Source organism: Medicago sativa, chromosome 4 (assembly GCF_051527215.1).
Source record: "Medicago sativa cultivar Bolivia chromosome 4, Bolivia_mono, whole genome shotgun sequence".
Classification (NCBI taxonomy): domain Eukaryota; kingdom Viridiplantae; phylum Streptophyta; class Magnoliopsida; order Fabales; family Fabaceae; genus Medicago; species Medicago sativa.
The window spans coordinates 66,808,967-66,829,214 of record NC_140752.1 but is presented as its reverse complement, the minus strand read 5'-3'; the positions used below and the strand labels follow the sequence as shown (position 1 = coordinate 66,829,214).

General features: G+C 32.8%; 3 protein-coding genes across 3 annotated transcripts; all 3 read right to left on the bottom strand.

The window, feature by feature from the left end:
• Nucleotides 1-504: 504 nt before the first annotated feature.
• On the bottom strand, nt 505-1,529 carry LOC146930948 (uncharacterized). Its single transcript, XM_085702446.1, has one exon. It carries the CDS (start codon nt 1,405-1,407, stop codon nt 652-654), a length of 756 nt encoding a protein of 251 aa, XP_085558572.1. The 5' UTR covers nt 1,408-1,529; the 3' UTR covers nt 505-651.
• A 5,244-nt stretch (nt 1,530-6,773) lies between these two features.
• On the bottom strand, nt 6,774-9,172 carry LOC146930947 (CASP-like protein 5C1). The gene is made up of 3 exons (XM_085702447.1): nt 8,608-9,172; nt 7,309-7,441; nt 6,774-7,143 (listed from the first exon to the last, which is right to left on the bottom strand). The coding sequence occupies exons 1-3, from the start codon at nt 8,778-8,780 to the stop codon at nt 6,949-6,951; spliced, it is 501 nt and encodes a 166-aa protein (XP_085558573.1). The 5' UTR covers nt 8,781-9,172; the 3' UTR covers nt 6,774-6,948.
• Nucleotides 9,173-10,315: 1,143 nt separating this feature from the next.
• Nucleotides 10,316-12,864, bottom strand: LOC146930946 (uncharacterized). The gene is made up of 5 exons (XM_085702444.1): nt 12,600-12,864; nt 11,532-11,609; nt 10,971-11,070; nt 10,753-10,895; nt 10,316-10,603 (listed from the first exon to the last, which is right to left on the bottom strand). The coding sequence occupies exons 1-5, from the start codon at nt 12,855-12,857 to the stop codon at nt 10,394-10,396; spliced, it is 789 nt and encodes a 262-aa protein (XP_085558570.1). The 5' UTR covers nt 12,858-12,864; the 3' UTR covers nt 10,316-10,393.
• Nucleotides 12,865-20,248: the final 7,384 nt, after the last annotated feature.

Here is a 20,248-nt window from a genome sequence, read left to right as displayed (position 1 = left end):
AGTATGTAGTATTACATATACTACATTAAGAGGCCGAGTCTAGGATAAGGCAAATGCTTGTGTGTGTATGCTACTAAATGGGGATTAATTTGATCATACTACTTATTTGCTTTGAAGATTAGTTTGATACAATTTGGCAAAACATTGTGCTTTGCATACAATGGATTAGCTATACTTATGCATACTGCATTGTTGTAGTTGTACTCTTGAGTTTCGGTATGTTCATGTTTTGGCATTTGGTTCTATGCTTATGCAATTCAGAATGTATTTTCACTGTGTTGTAGGCATCACTTTGTATTACTTATGTTCTAGATTGTTCTGACAGATAAGATAAGTTTGCATTGTGAAGCATGTGATCAGATTGTGCTTATTTCTCTTTGGATTTCTAGCAACCTTTCCATTTTTTGCGTTTGTCCTGGTGTTTCTTAATTCTTGCGTTTTGGCCAAAAATGTCTTATATATAGGGACAGAGGTACTACCAATTATACCCTATTTATGATGTAAGAAAACCACATTTAATTTATATTCCTTACATTACATTGTTATGGAGACACATCATCATCACCACCACCATCATCATGTGGTACTAAACAAAACTAACATACACGTCACAACAAAAGACAAGATAGATTCTGTTATGTTACATGTTGTTCAAGCCCGAGACATGAGTGCCCCAACAACACCAGCAATGAGAGCCGTAGGATCACCCAAAACCGCCGAAATCACAATCTGCACAGCAAAACCAGCAATCTCACAACACTTTTTCACTTTCCCTCTTCTTCCTCTACAGTTATGTGCAGCATACAACGTATTCTGCAAACATGGAATATTTCTCTCAACTTTCCTACCATATCCTATATATAAATTGTGCCAATTCTCCACCAACATTTCCCTCACACAAGCCACATGCAAATTATAACTCTTACAGTTCGATCTATAACTCCAGCTACGTCCTTTTCTTCCACAACGGTGACACGGGGAACTCACTTTCCTGTAAAGGTAAAGTTTCATTTCCCCGTCATTAAGAACCATCGGCAGCTTTGCGCAACACGGGTGGAGGTCGAACCCGCAGGATTTGCAGTGGTAAACAAACCCGTTCACGTCCTTTTCGCATGCGTTGCAGTAACGCGGCGTGTTTCCCGGAGGAATTTGCATGAACTGGAAGGTGCATTTTGTGTAAAATGGATGGAAGAGTGTGGTGGAAGGTATTGCACAGTGTGTGTGAAGGTCATAGTCGCAGATGCTGCATTTGTAACGTGAACCTATGCCTATTTCTTTGCAGCCATCGCATTTGAATGGAAATTCGTTGTGCTCGAATCTTAGTTTGTGTTTTGGGTGGCTGAAATGGGATATCTCACTGTATTTCATTGTTCTGTTTCTTCTCTGTTTGTTTGTGTGATATTGCATATGTAATGGTAACTGTTGTTATGTATTTATAATTGGAAGGGGCGTGATTTGGACTTGTGTTGGTTTGAGGGCAATTGGGTAATTTGAAAGTGTAGAAAGATGTATTATGAGGAGGTTTTATTTTTGTCTTGGCTTGTTGAGTATGACTCAAGTTTGTTTAGTGTAATATAGCTTGTGGAGCCAAAAGTGCAACCAATATCGCCTAAGGGTAAAATCGTAAGAGATCAACCATTATCAGTGTAGACTAGTTTTATACGACAATATGATGAATTCTTTTTAGATTAGGTTATAAATCTAGTTTCCGTCATTTGTGTATTTTCATTAAATTCAAATTGTAAACTGGATCGTAGTATTTAAACAAGGTGAGACTTGAGTTACTTTTAGAAAATTGTGGGTGAGTTATCTTCAACCAATTAAAATCAGTCATGTGTACTCCACTAACTATATCAAACATAGGATTCTAAAAAAAGTTAGCGGAGTGCACATGTTTTATTTTAATCGACTGTTGAGTAACTTATCCACAAATTTTCAAACGCAACTTAATATTTACCTTGTAACAAACTTCGCATTAAAATCTAATTCATTGTGTATTAGCAACCTACAACGATACATTGCATAATAGCAAATTATTGTGGTATTGTGCAACCAGATTTGCTATTCTAAATGGCTTATGGTTGAAGAGATTGGAAAGGAATTATGCCTCATGAGGAGGTGGTGGTGATGGTTGTAAATAATGAGTTCATGAGAATCCCCACGTCAAGAGAAGGTAAAGAGCAAGACACAAAGAATATTGGACCATACCCCTCAAGAGAATATGAACTTGCTTTTGCATGTGTCCCAACATGTTGACCGCTACAACTTTTGTATGATTTTTCATTTTGTACCTGAAATGGATAATTGGTTTATGCATGTCATTTAGAATAAGCAAGTATGGAAATGGAATTAATTTAATTTAGACACTTGACTTGAGCATATATAAGAGAATATTGTTAGAACTTCTTGAAGAGATCAATGAAGATGATATCGAAATCTTAGGATTTCAAGATAATACTGCAATTTTAGGAATTTGATTGACGAATAAATTCTTAGCATCTACCAAGTTGACATGCATTTGAAGTATTTGGCAAATGTTTTGGTGCTTGAATGATGTGGTACAGATAAATTCGGTATTTTATTTGAAAAGATGTTTTCAATACGCAAAGAACAATTGGATATACATGTTTAATTACATTCGTTAAGTTCAAAGCTAAGGAAGATAAAGAATTACATGCATTCATTCAGTGGGATGAATTCCAATTCATAATCAGCAGTTGGAGAATTATTTGTTAACTACAGTTTAGTTGGATACCGTGTTTATCTAGACAAAAATAATTTAATTTTTTGTTTTCTTGCTTTTGTACTAGTGGACCGACACATACTCGTATAAACACACACGAAGATGGAGAAGTGTGGTGATTCGGGATTGAAGTCGAGATTCCACATAAAATGTCCTCACACTCAAACCAGTAGGTTGTAACTACATATAGACAAATTAATTCAAAATTCAAATTCACCTTAGAATAATTAAATAAAAAAATGACTTGACATTGAATGATTGGATATTGAGTACCATATCCAACAAAACTCAAGAATGTCAAGTGTTTACCTTAACTCCATGAGTTTGGTTTGGCGGTAAAAAAAAAAAAAAAGACCGTCCTTAAATTTGAGTGGTCTTAAATTTGAGCTCCGCTAATACCTTCGGAGGGAGATGGTTGGTTGTAAATATATTTATAGATGTTCTTTAAGGTAATGTTTTCTCTAAACAGAAATATCATTCTCTCCCTCTAATTTATGTAACCAAAATTATGTGTTCACATTATAGTATTTTTAATGTACTACTTCATCTCCAAATAGAGCCTTATTGACTAAATAACAAAAATTATGAATGTCTTAGTAGTGTTAAATTTATTGACAATTAATGGTGGCTTCTAATCTTGAAGTCCATTTGATTCTTTGAAGAAATTCTACCTCGATTTAAGGTCCAATCCATTTGTATCTTCACCAGGAATGACAATGACTCATGATGAAGTCTGAAGAACTGATTCTTCATTTTTGGATAGATATTAGATACTATATACTCTTAAATATTTATAGTACATGACAAGTTGGACCTTTTGAGGTCATGACATTTTTCTTAGCAAAGCATTTACCATCACAAATTCATGAAGGTATCAAATGTGTCACCAGGTGAGATGGATGTTTCACAGTGGCTGAAATAATTGATTGTGGAGAATGAGAATTTATGCTATACTATATACCTTTTTTTAATTATATAACTTGAAGAACAAATGTCAGAAGATTTAAGCAACCCAGTTGAACAATTATGACGATAAATTACTTTTTATCCTTTTTCTTTATTTTTTCTTCTAATAATTTGACCAATTTCCGCTTTGTTTCTTTTAGTTTAAAACTAAAACAGACATTAGGAATCTTCCATCAACATTCCAAGTCATTTGTTTGGTTACTTTGATACTTTCTGCATTCAATTCTTTTGCTCCAGCAATTTCACTTGCATGACATAATTAAAGTTTAAAGTTTAATGTTATTATTATTATTATCTTTTCTGGCTCTTGTATTTTTCTTTTGTTGACAAAGTTCTATGTTGATTTCTGTTTTGTATAGTACTACTTGTCATGACCATATATCTTTGGCATGTCTGAATTATTTGAGTAAACCCCTACTTTATTACTTAATGATCACTTTCTCATACTTAGCTATTAAAGTATATGAAAACAACATTTAGTTTTTAAATTATATGAAATTCATCTAGTTAGTCTCTAAAAATATGGGAAAATTTGTGTCATTTGTTACTTGTATTTTAAGTGTAGTGATTAATGGAATGAATCATCATATATGTTGGGGAGTTCGGATGCGGCATTGGATTTAGGACTTTTATGAGATATTGACACCACGTCTTTATCTAAAATTTTAAAGTATTAGGTATATGAGTCACTTCTCTTATATATCCAACATTCATCCATTTCTAATCGATGTGAGACTTAACCACTCACACTTGAATTCCAACAATCTCCTCCTTAAGTATGAGTCATCCACATCACTACCATGATCCACACATTGGAGAGTCCTTGGAGCGTCAGGAGCGGCAATGAGATAAACATCCAAGATCTTAAAAGACTTTGACATCACATCTCTGTCCAAAATTTTAAGATATTATGTATATGAGTCATCTCTCTTATATATCTAACATTTCCTCAATTTTTCTATGATACGTATTTAGGAAGTATCTTGATTCTATGTATTCCGGAGTATACGTGGAGTATCCTACATAAAATATGTTTTTAAATTAAGTCTGATACTTTGTGAATACATATCCCTGAGTATCTGTGAGTATCGAGAAAATATCGGTATCTAATATCTATCCGATATGGATATGTCTCCATGTTTGGAGTATCCGGATTTCATAGGTATATATACTGAAAGTTATATGTTACATGTGTACATGGTCTTGACACCACATTTTAACTCAAAACCTTAAGAAAATGAGAGTATGGGTCACTTCTTATATTTTCTTTGGTTAGTTCATTCACAGTTAATGTGAGATTGATCACTCATATTTATATTTTAACAATCTCTTCCACAAGTACTAAGTCTCTCATATCACTGTACTTGATCCACTTCACACTTCAAGTCAAATTAGACTTTGATAGCACTTTTTGGAGTTCGGGAGAACACCAAGAGTAACACTAGACTAATAGTTAGAACTCCTAGGAGGTCACTTGGTGATCATGATTATTAGCTTATTATTGCTCTTGGTCAGAATGCTTAACAAATGGTATTAGAGTCCATGATACAAGTATAACTATTGTTTATTGATGGCTGTGTTTTGTGAAGGAGGGAGGATGGAAGATTGTGAGAAGTTGTGGGAGGAAATGAGGAAGGAAATTGAGCCTGATGTGGTTAGTTATAATACTATAATTGGTGGTGTTGAAAAGGGTGAAGAGTTTTTTTAGAGAAATGGGATTGGTTGGTATTGATGCAACTGTTTCAAATTACCTTCTCGGCTGTTCGTATTTATAAGGATATGTGTAGGAAGGATTTTAGGCCTGATGCGTCGAAGCTTGATATGGTGGTTGAGGAAGCTTTGGAGTTTTTCAGGAATGGAGTTGATAAGTTTGGTTTAGTTCCAAAGAGAAGAGTTACGTGGCCTTGTTTAAAGGGTTTTGTTTTGAGGGGAGGATGGAAGAAGGGTAAGGGTTGAAGCTTCGGACAGAATGGTAGGAAAAAGGTTTCAACCGAATTCGGAATATATGAAGTTTCTATTGATGCATTTGACATGGGAATGAGTAAATGGCAGCAGCTTTGAGGAAAGAAATGATGCAAACTCGGATACAGAACTAATAAACTACTAATTTTTGTTTGCTAGCATCTTATGGTGAAAACAATTGACAATTATACATCTGTTTTTATCCTCGGACTCTATTTCGAATAACATATTGAACATGAGTCTGGTAGGCTTTTATCATATTCTGGTCTTGGTGTATCTGACGCAGTTGAAGTGAGTTACTTGCTTGTCAAATATAACATTACAACATTGCTGAAAATGCGGTTTTAAGTTGTTATCACTGCAACTATCTCATGCTGGCAGTGGACGGCTTCCAAGAATTTTTATGCGGAGTTCTGGCTGAATTATCATTGGACTAGCTGAGATTGTTTGCAACTATCTCATGGAACATTTGGAAGATGATGAATTAAGTTGAGGGAAGGTGTGCAAGAGCCTACAGCGAGTGAGAACCATTGTGCAGTCTTGGCTGCAAGTAAGTTCTGTGCAGACAACTACTGTGGTAGCGCTAGAGCCGGTTCAGGAGCAAACTGCTGCTGTCATGATTCCGTTGGAACCTCCAAGGTATGGCTATGTCAAATGCAACACGGATGCGTGCGTCTTAGATGAGACTATGCAGGCGCATTTGTAGACTGTAGCTGCACAATTGGACTGTTGTCAAGCGGAAATGTCATCCTTGAGGCCGAGGCCTGGGGATTGCTAACAAATTTGCATTGCCTGAGAACTCTCTTGGTTTTCAATATGTAATCTTCGAGTTGGACTGTAAGCAGGTGGTCCAAGATATCCACAAAAATAGATATAACTGTCAAGAATATGGCTGCCTCACTCAATGTGCAGAAATTTCCTTCAATTGTTCAATAACTATAGAGTTGTTTTTCTCTAGGCAATCAACTAATGGTAGTGTTCGTAGTCTAGCTAGAGCATCTATCTCCTACACTCCTCACAGTATTTTTGAAAGTATTCCAAACTGTATTCGCTCTATTATTATGATGAAATGTCTTAGCTTGTTTGAGTACACACTACAAAGTACACGGTATAACATTGAATTTTCTCTATACTTAAAACTATCCCAAATACATATTGTGAGCTTTTGTAATTATACATCACTAACAAACTATGAATTTCTCATGCTAAATTAGAAAAAATATTACAAAATATACAATGGTCGATCTAATGTTTTTTACGGGGGAATTAAATGAGAATCACAAAGAGGGTAGCAGATAAAGGTTAAAAAGAGAGGATGCCAAGGACAGAAACCATGACACAAAAGCCATAACTGCAGATATCCTGTACCTGCAGCAAAGCTTTATAGGGCAAAAAGATCCTTGCGAATTTAGCAGGAGATCTACAACACTAGCTGTTGAGGCAGCTGCTGCTAGTGTCAGGGTTGATAATACCTGTAGCAAATAAACTAGAGTTATCAACATATCGGCTGCTAGTTTCTTATCCAAATGCATGTATGGACTGACGTCGAGTGCGAAGTGCCATTGTAACTTCATCATATTAACCGTCAATTCAAACATGTACTAAGTTAACTTATAAATCAGAAAGAAAGTACGTACCCAATCTCCAACAACAATAATCAACAATATTCCTGGTTGACGAATGGGACATTTGACTAGTACAGAGTATCCATCTACCAATGCTAACGTGAAACTCCAAGGTATAACCAAACCCATGATTGTCACCAAATAGCTAGGACATGAATAATGAACACACACAATTAGCTACATAATTATAGAAATTCGACGAATTTACTGTAATTGATCTCAATCTGCTCATGCCTCCTTTCCTTTTATGTTATGTGATGTAAATAACAGAAGCAGAAATATAAGATCATAATTAAGATGAAGTTTTGAACTCTTATATGTTATATGTAATTTATACTTCTAAGACAAGTCTCATATATCCTAAAATTTAAATATTTCTTTTACTACTGTATATGTATTGAATGAGATTCAAGCATAAAAAGGATGTACTAAAAAGCTTAAAAGCTTTGCAGGATCTCAGGGAGAAAGTACTCTTAGAAACTCAAGCAGAAAATCCAAAACAACAAAATGTCAAGTCAATTATGAAACATGGACACTGGACATCTCTGAAGCCCGGATACGAGATACGATACGGATACGATACTGCACCGATATGTCAATACGGAAAAATTTCAAAATCAAGATACGATACGACTAGGATACGTTAATAAAAAAATTATATAATTAAATGTGCAATATAATTATAACCATTTTTTTAAATAACAAATATATTACCAAACAAAAGAAACCAGTCATAGGCTCGTAGCACATCAACATAAATATAAATAATATTGACGATTAAAAGAGTGATGATTAGTCAATTACATACACAATATATCCCAAAAAGAGCACCATCAGTGTTATACTATATCCAAAAGGAACATTGTTAGTGCTATACTATATCGATCCAAAAAAGAACACACCAGTACTCAAGATTTAAGTTATTTTAGTTAACATTAAATGAGAAATATCAGGGCACGTATCGGTGCATGATAATTATCGGATACTCTCCTGATACGTATCGGGAAGTGTCGGATAATTATTTTTTAAAAAAATAAATTTAATCTTCGGATACTCTCCTGTTACGTATCGGGAAGTATCAGGCAGGTATCGGTGCATGATACGTCATCCATTTTGAAGTATCGGGGCTTCACAGCTGAACATACAATGTCATCAACGCCGACGACACCGGTAATAATTTGAGAAAAAATATAATTAAATGTAACTACTATGTTAGTGATGTGTTAGAAACCAAACACAATTTCAGTCTGAGTTATATGTGCTACGTAAATTAAGATTATCATCATAACAAAGAGAAGAACAAAAAGGTACCAGAAAGCTGTGTAGCTGTAGAATTCAACTCCCAAAGACATAAAGAGAAGGGAAGCAGATGAAAACAAGGTTTGGCCTAATCTGAGGATGAAGCTGGCACTTGTGCCCACAGAGCCAGGTATTTCATTCATGTAACTTATTCTATAAGGTTCTGAACTATATAACTTAACCATACAAGCTTATTTCTTTCAGCTGAAGCTTCTTTTGGCAACACAAAAACGTTACCTATAATATTTAATAGCATTTCACAATCACAACACCTATGATTCAAACAGAATTTCCTTAACATAGGTTGATCTTCATGAATGAAAAATTCTTGCAAATTTTTTGTTAGGTAGAAGCTTGGAATTAGATAGCAATAAGATAGTTTCTTTAATTATGTATGATAATGGGAATGACACATAGGTTACTTTGTGTATCGGTGGCATGTCCTTAGCGCCGCTAAATATAAGAGAGTTCCTAACTTTTTGCAATGTTTTAGGTGCATATACTAGAAAGAGTTTAAAATATTTTGATTTTTTTTTTTTGGAAAAATTAGTTATGTTTTAAAGTGTGATCAAAAGATGCTTACTTTGCTAGATTTGATCCTATGTATTGTTTTTATTTCCTTATTATTATACTTTTTATGTGGTTTTGAATGGTCGTTGCTCTTGTTATAGGGACAAGACAACGTAAGCATATGTCCAAAATGAATTGAAACCATTGCTTTAAGAAGTAACTTAGATTCTACATTTGTCACAACATTATTTGACCCAATTTTCTTTGGGGAAATGATTTGGTCCTACGAAGCAAGTGGATGTGGTAGTGGAGAAACAAGAGTGGTGACAGAATTTTTTTAACTACCCAGTTTAATTGAGAATTTTTTGGCAAACGTCAAAGACTTTTCAACATCTTAATGCCCTTATTTAGGTCACAAGCTTCCGTTATCAAGCTACATTTATATGCAAAGAGTTATAAGATACGTTCCGTGTATACCAATTCTAGAATTACACTGGACTTTTCTATTTGGGCCCTATACCACGTGAGCTCTATAGCTTGTATAATGTGAAATTCTTTCTCCTACCCCCCCGCACAAGCCCCAAACACCTCTCTCGCGCCCTGCATTTTTCCGAAAATGCCTCTCGATTTTCGGATCTTAGAATTCGTCAAGGGAAAAAATTAGCCATGTTAGAACCATTGCTATCTGCTTTTTCCGGAATCTTTGCACATTTGAAATCTGGAATCTGAACACCCCCTCTTGTACATGTTTCGAATCCACTTGTGACAAAATTCATACTTAAGCACATTATTTCGACATACAAAGAAGCCAAGAAAAAAGGATTACCAAGCTCAATTTGTAATTCATCGATGTGTTGATGCGACTAATTTTGAGAAAACCGCTTCAACTAAGACATCAAAACTAGTGTGGGATATTCTAGAAACAAGTCATGCAGGTGATGGAAAATTGAAGAAGGTTCGGCTTTAAACCTTGAGGAGGCCAATGGAGTTGTTGAGTACTTTACAAGAAAGTGAAGCCTCACAAATCAAACTGTGGTAGCCTTGGTTTCCCTCTTACTTTACAATAATAAGCAATGTTGATTTTTTTCAACATGTATCACTTGAAAGCTTGCATGAATTTAGGTACAAATTTCACTTACAAACTGTTGCTACTAAATACTGATGGTGAAACCTAATATCCTTATAAATGTTGTATAATGAACAGAAGAAATTTTCAGCAATAATATTCTGGACCATATGAGTGTTTACTTACATATATGAATTGAGAATATTACAATGCTAGTATATTTTAATCTTGCTTATGCAGATTATGAAGGATATACAAAGATGCAGATGATAAGAAGATACAAACTGAATAACTTAGTAAATCCAATCCTGTGGCAATGACTACCATTTTGCTCCTCTCAAACATTTTTACAAGAAGAATCATTACAATAACATGCCCCACTTTTGTTTTCAGTTCATCAAGTGAACTGATTTTCATCCACTTAGGCCTTTCCTGAAAAGGAGACAATATATACATGTTTGTTAAGATGATTGAACAGTTGGATTGTTAAAACTAAATATCTATAAATAGATAAATAAAATCAACGTCATGAGGGCACGGTCATGGAGAGAGGATCCTTCGAAAGGCACGATTATGATTACCTTCAAAGCGAACATTCCAAAGAGAGAGGATCCTTTAAGGGCACGGTCGACAGAAGGTTGCACATCATGAGGTGTGTTGCTGATGAACAATCCATATAAGCCCATGCCAAAAATCAACATAACAGTACCAGCAAGATAAACATCTGCAGCAGCAAGATTCGTCCATTTTATTGAATTCAAGAAAGGTCAGAGTATGTATAAAAAAATGATAAATTTACCAATTGCTTCAACTAGAAGCAGAACCATCTTTCCAGTGTGAACTCCTTTGACACAACTTGTCCAATAGACTTTGTATGCTTCAACAATATAAACACAGCCCTAAAATGATCAAGAATATATATCCAGTCAAATATATGAAGGCTTGTTCATGACATGAATAAGTTTATTAATATGACAATAGCTATATTGTTTCACTACTACTTACCAGAAAACCCCCTAAAGAAAAAGTATAATCATCATTAAGGGGACTCAATCACAGAAAATAAGAAAAATCAATTGACAGTTCATATCAGTATTAATAAGGCACTAGTGCTGCTACAAATAACTATTTTCATATAAGTTGTTTTTATAAGTTATCATGGATAACCTATGAACATAAGTTGAAAATAGCTTATGAACATGTCATAAGCTGTTTCCGTAACCTCTTTCAAGCAATGTAAGAAATTCTTATGTCCGTAGATAATAATCAGACCTAAACAAGCCCTTAATCTTTCTATGGACACAAAAACAAATTTATAGCACATTGCTTCGCATTTACTAAAGGTGTTGAGAAACTATACATTTAGAAAGCAGAGGAGTGAGCCAGCCAAGGAACCTCCAACAGCAAGCAGTGCCAAAAAACGAAAGTCAAAAATTACCTGATCATACAACCAAAAAGCTTACAATTAGAAAAGGAGTGCATGTTTTTTGTTTTTGATAAACAAATGTTAGTAGTTAGTTTGGTAGAGGGAGAAAAATCGTTAGCGGCAGAGATCAAACACAAATTCATTTTTAATACTCCTTCCACGTCCCAACCCAAAAGGTGTAACATTAGTATGTCAATATGTAGTCAACGTGACCACATCATTCACAATACCATGTATATATCCAGGATATTTGTAAATTTGTACACCATTTATTCTAAACATCATCAATTCAATACTTTATTTTCTCTATATCTCTCTCTTCCTTTCACATCACCAATTTATCAAATCTATCATATTACTCTCTTTATGATCTCTTCTCTCATAAGATGTATATACACCTCAATTAAACATTTTTCAAATTAAATAAAGAATGCAAGTTATTAAAGACGTAAAGTTCACCGTGAAGTGAATAATATAAAGTGAACATTAACTTACATGCAAGTATAAACATTTGTTTTAAATATCTTTTTCCTTTGTGCAAATACACTAGTCTTTTCCTTTAGTTCCTGCAAAAAGTTTCTTTTGGTTTTAATCCCTAAGTAAGACATTGGAATGTTTACTATTGGTCCTCATTGTTATAAATTAGTCCCTATAATATTTATGTTGATTCTAGTTCCTATAATATGTAGAGCATATGAATACAGTCTATGATATTACGAATAACTTCAATACTTATAAACAATAATGGAATAGATAAAAATAACAAGGATATTGAATTGATCGCGATAATACGAGTTTGAATTTTTAATGAAACTATGTTTTATCAGACTTTACTTAACTCTCGACCGTACTTCAAATCACTAGTGTCACTATCCTCTAAGAATCGAAGGATTAAAATAAAAATAAAAATAAGGATCACATAAAGTTTCCTAATATATTTAAGTCAATATATTAATATCATTATATATAAAATAACAATAACAAATGAAATAACCAAAATACCCTTTCAATGGAAGACTCGGTATTTTGAACCATCCTAACAAGTGGGTTGCCATTAGTGTTGTTGAATGCATAGTTAAAGGCAGGCTCAGTTGGCCTGGATGGCACACTTTGTTGTGATGATGGTGCTTTTGAATCAGATGAAGAAGAGCTTAAGGAAGCTTTTGTAAAAGAAACTCGATGGGGAAGATGTGATGAACGGTTGATGTGAAGAGAATAAGGTGTAGAGGGAGTGATGAAAGTGTAACAAGAGAGAGCCATTGAAGATATGTAACTAAGCTTTTTTTTTTATTTATACAATAAGATCAAAGCAATATGGTAATATCTATAATATGATAATATCCACACAAATGTGGCTAATGGGGACAAATCATTTTTGTGTCGTGGGGTGGTGGCATTAAAATATCTATGCTATTTTATTTTATTTTATTTGAACGGGGAAATATCTATGTTATTTATTTGCTTTTGGTTTCTTAGATGTTTTCATTTTTCAAACATGTGCAAAATACATGACTTTTTCTACATATTCGACGTATCTTTCTATTCATTTTATTTCTAGTTTGTGCACACTTCAAACTAATATTTTAAAGAAAAAATTGGGAAATATCGAGTTTGATATTTAGTTTTTCTGAAATTATATCTTTCTCCCAATACAATATATTGAAGGAGTTAATTAGTTTTGTAACCGAAAAAAGACTAATGTAACCCATAAAAAATATTGAAGGAGTTGGTTGATTAGAAATTTATTTCTCATGGTAAAATAATTAATATATTTTCTAACTATAAAATAATTTATTATATTTTGCTTTCATGACATAGTGGAAATTAATTAAGGTTGTAGTTATCAATGGAATCAATGAAATGAGAGATGGAAGAGATGCAATGATAGTATCATTTTCAAGTACGGATGAAAGAGCAAGAATGAAGCTTAGAAAAATTAAGGAAGAGAAGAGGGATCAATGAAATAAAACTCAAGCATCATTCTATTTTTTAATACAAAAATAACTTGTATTATTTCATTCATCAAAAATAGTAGTAATACAATATGAAGTCATATTAAAGATTTGGTGACTAACTTACAACTTTGACGTTCAAAATAGATTATGAGTAACATAATTTGCTTTGACTAGATATGAAACTTATCTTAAAGTTTGAATAGTGTTATAACAAAGCTTTAAAAGTAGCTATAATGTTGTCAAATTTATAATGGTTATTAGTTCTATCAAAAATGAATTTCTTTTTTAAAGATCAAAAATGATTTTTATCACTAACTTACACTCTAGTTCAATATATACACTTTTGACAAACCCGATTGACCAAGCCAATAAATAACATTTCTTAGTCCCAACGCTATTCCTTCTGACGGAGGAGTACCTTCATACAACTTTGTTAATACTTTAATAAAATGGCCAAAAAAATCTTGAGAGACATACCAATTCCAAAGCACATTTGGTCACCAAACAGTGCTACATCAGTATTATACTTGACACAATACTAACTGCTAAATAAAAATAATAATTTAGGTGTCCTTAAAAAATGGTGCTATGTGCGGTGGCCCCTCCCGCTCATGCTCAAAGTCATTCCTAAAGATGAGTTTGGATTGAGGATTTAGGAGGGGAAGGGAGTGGAGAGATCACTTTTATTTTTTAAATTACAAACAATGTAAAATGTTTTTTTAAGATAAATTAAGTGTTTTTGATGTATTATATGATCATTTATCATGTTGTTAATTCAATTTTCTAAAAATTATTTTATAATGTTCGTAATTTAAAAAAGAAAAGTAAGTTTTTCCCTCCCTTCCCCTCTCCCTCAATCCAAACACACACCAAGTGTACTTTGTACAAGGGGTAAATTTGTTTGGGGGGTTTCTTTTCCCACCTTCCAAGCTTCTCGCAAGCCCTACAACATTTTCGATTATATAATCTGAAAGATGTAAAAATGTTCAAAAACCCTCCATTTTTTGGATATTAAAATCCAAAATAGGGTAAGCGAGAAGCCTAAAAGGTGGGAAAAGAACTTTCATTTGTTAAATACAAGAATTCTGCTCTTTACAGAACACTTTTTGCTCGCTCCCAAATGAAAATACCAAAACACCCTTGCGTGAGTTAAGTCACGCACATGTGGCAGGTGGAGTGAGTTAACTCACGCTGCTGTGGCCGGTGGTCTGAGCTGAAGAACACGTTTTTTGGACGGTGGTCAGCTAGTGAAAGGCATCTTTTACACGTTTTTTTTGACTCATTTACACGTTTTTTGACTCACATTATGTGTAGATACAACCTAGGCGTCCATTTCCCCTATAAATACCCTTTCAACCTTCACCATTTCTCAAATTCTCTCCTCCTCTTCCTTCTACAACAACAATGTTGTTTTTACATCCTTGGTCTTTCATAGAAAGAGGCCTCTTTGAAAATTTGAAAATTTCAAGAGGTTTCATTGAATTGGAGACAAGAGGTGATCAATCTTCGTGGGGTAAAATGACGTCATTTCGTGGGTTTTTTTTTTTTTAAACCCAAGTGGAGGTTAAACAACAAGAGTGCAAAGGTGAGGCAACAAGCAGCAGACCTCATTTCGAGAATTGTTGTTGTCAAGAAGCAGTGCCATGAGGAACAACTGATGGGTCATCTTGGTGTTGTCTTGTATGAGTATCTTGGAGAAGAGTATCCGGAAGTTCTAGGTTCAATTTTGGGTGCTCTCAAGTCGATTGTTAATGTTATTGGTATGATGAAGATGACTCCACTCATTAAGGATTTGTTGAATTCATAGCCTAAGATTCTTTTTATATCATTTTCTGGTGGTTTTTTTTAACTCAGATTTAGTTTTACCCCATTGTACCATTGTAAATGTATCATTATATTAATAAAATGAGATTTTATATCTATTACTTGTGTTCCTTTATTTTTCCTTATATTTGCATTTATTTTAAGATTGCATATTGAATAAATATATTCGAATAAAAATTGTGTATTCAAGAATAAATTAATTCGAAAAAAGACTAATTAAACTCAACGTGAATTCGAATAAAAATTGTGTATTAAAGAATAAATAAATTCGAATAAAGACTAAATAAACTCAGCGTGAATTCGAATAAAAATTGCGTATTAAAGAATAAATAAATTTGAATAAAGACTAAATAAATTCAGCGTGAATTCGAATAAAAATCACATTACATTGTGTTATCAACATTACATTACATTATAATGAAAGTTTTCGGATTATACAATCCGAAAACTTCCGCAACTTTCCCGCTTTTTTTAAAATGCATGTTTTTTGGAATATATAATTTGAAACACGTTAAAATAATTCGGATTATATACTCTGAACGAACATACGCCCTACTTTTGACACTGATGCAAAGCTTGCATGATAGCCTTCAGGTTTTTTATGATTTCAGATTTTATAATCCAAAACAAGTTCGGAATATAAAATATGAACCAAGGGTAAAATTGGAAAAAAAATGCAGGGCGCGTGAGAGTGGTATAGGGTGGGAAAAGTAATAGTCATAGAGTATTTGTGGCAATTTTATAGGAAATTTTTTTCTGCCCTTTTTTGAAAACAAAAATCCAAAACTACCCTAGTTGAAAAAAAAATTCGAAATCTACCTTACTTTTTGCCAACTCACCCCCACCTCTCAATTCTCTCTTGAGACATAGTAAAATTCTGATTTTTTTTTTCTTGAGACATAGTAAACTATATGATTTTTTATTTTTTTTTATTTTAAATGGATCACAAAACCCTCTTGCGACCTAGTTTAACAATTGTGTATGATTTATTTAATATTTAAAATTGATAACTTTAATTTATACTTAACCATGGTGAATCATTGGCATCATTATGCGGCAATAATCAGTAATGTGCAGGATTTATTACAAAGGAGCTGGCGCGTCCAGTTAAAGCATTCTGTGAGGGAGGCGAACTCGTCTGCTGATTTCATGACTACACTAGGAGCTACAAGTACTGAGATTTGGCGTGAGTTTCTAGATCCACTAGAGGGCTTGCTTCCTCAACTACAGGCTGATGCTCGTCGAGAGATGTATCACAGAGATTAGTTTTTAGCTATTTTTTTTTCTTTCTTCTTTTCTTTTTGTTAGCCTCCTTTCCCAAAAAAAATACTTAATGATATGTTAATTACATTTTTATTATTTCTTTAATTAAGAATTTTAATACTTAAATTTTTAAATTAAAAGTAAAATTCTCAATTGTAGAGTAAATTCAAAATTAAATGTTTCATTAGAAGTATCCAAATTTTATCTTTAATATGAACAATATTTTATCCTTTCAAAAAAAAAAAGAACAATATTTTATAGATTTTCTTTACCTATCGATTGAATTTTAGATTACTAGAGTCTCTTTCACTTTAGAATTGAAAGGGATAACACTAAACCTCAAATTTCTATCGAACTTTAAAAAGTTAAAATCTCAGCACTTTAATATGCAAAATAATCAAAAAAAAATTATATATAAATGTTGTTTAGGAAAAAAAATAGAAAAAATTAATATATTTTTAAAATATTGCGACACTCCAAACCCTAATTTGAAATATAAAACAAAATATACTACCTTTAAGTGAAAATATGCAGTAGTTTCATAATTTCTTTTCAAACATAAGGTAGAGAATGTGACGTTCTATACATCTCTCACTAACACACAAAAATCGGAGTTTCATAATTTGTTTTCAAACATAAGGTAGAGAATGTGACGTTCTATACATCTCTCACTAACACACAAAAATCGGAGATATACAAGATTTATCAAAATAACATCATTTATTGATAAATCATTTCTAAAACTCACAAGTAATACTTTATAAGATAAACATTAATTTTATTTCTGATAAATGATTATACAAAATATAATTCAGTTTAATACTTTATAAGATAAACATTACTTTCCACTCAATATCATTAATCAAGTGGCACTCTTGTGAAGTGAAGTTGTTGAAGTTACACACAAGTGCGATGATGTAAATGCGGTGTTGGAGATATAAATGTGATGTTGAGTCGTTGACGAAGAGAGCGAGAGTTGTAAAATCTCTGAGAGCGTGATTGAGACTACACGTGGTATGAGTGGCCATGGTGAGAAATAGAAGGTTCGGTGCTAAAAAACAAATTTGTTAAGGAGGTTAACTTTGGTGGTGAGTCGTCGAGGGACTAAGAGTTGTAGATCTTCGGGAGCGACTGCCGCTTAACTATTCGTGACTGAGATTACACGCGGTGATAGTCGCCATGATGAGAAATATAGGCTAATGTGCTTTTACTTTCGTCGTAAATGGAATCTGTTAAGGAGGTTACCTGAGGTGGTGACTGGCTGATGGATGATGGGGAAGAATAAAAAGAAGTCCAACTAGAATCACAATGGGTTTATGCTTTAGTCACACAACCAATCTCCGCTGATTTAATTCGTTGATATTTTTTGTGGTGCAATGAGTTCGCTTTGTCTCTTTCACCGAAGGTGGTCCTGAGCATTGTCTAGATGAGAGAATGTCGAGAGTAGAGCTTTCAAAACGGGCCGGTCCATATGGGCCGGCCCATTTAGCCCGATTAATTATAGGGCTTGGGCCTTAAATATTGAGCCCGAATTTTAATAGGGTTTTTTAACCCGGCCCTAAAAAGTCCGGTACCCGTTAGGGCTAGCCCGAACGGGCAGCGGGTAGCCCGTTAGCCCGTATAACAAAAAAAAATCATATAACTTATATATATATTTCAAATAATTCCTTACTTAGTTGATTATCAAAGTAAAAAATAAAAGTGAAAATTTAATGAATTAACACAAATATAACTGTAATATAAAATTATATTTACTCGTTTCGTTATTTATAATTTTAAAGATCGAATATATAAATATCTATAACCATAACGTATCTAATTTATTTAAAATTGCTTTCCTCGCTATTTTAGTTTACGACGTTTGTACGAAAATGTTCACAATTTATTTTTGTTCTAGGCATTATTTAAACATATTAAAAATATTATTTATAAAAAATTTATTGGGAGTATTTTATAGTACTTTTTATTTAAAAAAAAATGTAATTTTTAATACGGGCCGGCCCTTGTAGGGCTCGGGTCGGGTAGTATATTTCAAGCCCGTTTTTCAACCGGGTTTTTGTCCCGACCCAATAAAGAATGAAGCCTGTTAGGGTCGGGCCGCCCGTTTTTACAACTCTAGTCCAGCCTTTTTTTTTAATAGCAAATATCTATATATATATATATATATATATATAAGGGGAAACTGTACAAGATACACCAAAGGAGCCGTTCACAAAATACCCCAAGAACGACCCCTTGCACAACAAAAGAATGTCGAAAGCCTATATTTAAGGGAGAACTAAGCTTTTTTTAGTAAACTATATATAAAGAAAATGAGAGATTTTGGGCTGACTTTTTCATCATCCCAATTATACCCTTAAACAACTTTTTCTATAATAATGAATGTTGTTGGTGTCATTAAAAAGATAAGAATTTATACTATATTTTTTTCTTATATTGTTGGTGTCATTGAAATAGATAATGTTGGTTAGTTTGGTTTGTTATAACTTGAAAATAAGAAACATTTATATTTATACTTTTAATCAAAATTTCATAAAAAACAATGTTCATAATTTTCAAACATTAGCGCAATAAAAATAGTTGAAAGACAGACACATGAGTTCTCATCTTTTCGGTAGTATATGTATAAATATTTAGAGAGGCTCCTTAAAAAAATTAGAGGGGGCTTAATTTTTTTTATTATTATGTGTAACTATTTACAAAATTGTGCGTTTTCACAATTGTCTTACTTTTATGCATGTGTTCACAAATAAAAATATAAAAGAATATATGAAGAGAAATGAGAGGTGAAATAAATAGTTAATGTTGATGAAGTTTCTCATTTAAGCTCAAAGTGGTAACAAATGAAATTCATAATGTCTCCAAAAAATTATGTGGTAACAAATGAAATTCATAATGTCTCCAAAAAATTATGAAACGTTACAAAATTTTATGCAATTATTTAAAAATATATAGTTTTTGATAGATAATAGAGGTATAATATATAACTTAATGGTGTTTAGAATTTAATATTGTATTTCTAATATATATATATATAATATTTATTCCCACATAATATGCATGATTTTAAGAGTAATATTTAATACATGAAGAATGAGAGTTCACGTATTTTTTTACAAGATATATTGGTGGTGTCAGTTGGTAACTTTTTTGGCGGTTGATATGCATGACTCTAAGAGTCATTTTTATTACATGAGAATAATGGATAATTGATTGTGTTTGATTTATCTAATATTTAAAATTGATTATTTTAATTCAAACTTAATGATATGATAATTTAAATATATAAGTTGTGATTTAAAGATGAGTACAACAATATTAATTGACTTAAACAATAAGTCTTCGTAAGCTTAGCTCAGTTGGTGGAGACAAAAAAAAACCGGCTTAAACAATAAACATATCAATAAATAAAAAAGTTGCCTTGGGTTGCGTAAGGAAATGTTAAGCATTTTTTTCCAGAGGAAAAAATTTTAAGCTTTAACATTAATTTGATTATCCTTAAAAAAAAAAAAAAACATTAATTTGGTTAGACTTATATCTCCTGAGTAAATAAAACAGACCAAATTTATTCATTTGATGAGAACGTTTAAGCTGGATTTAGAGGAGAAC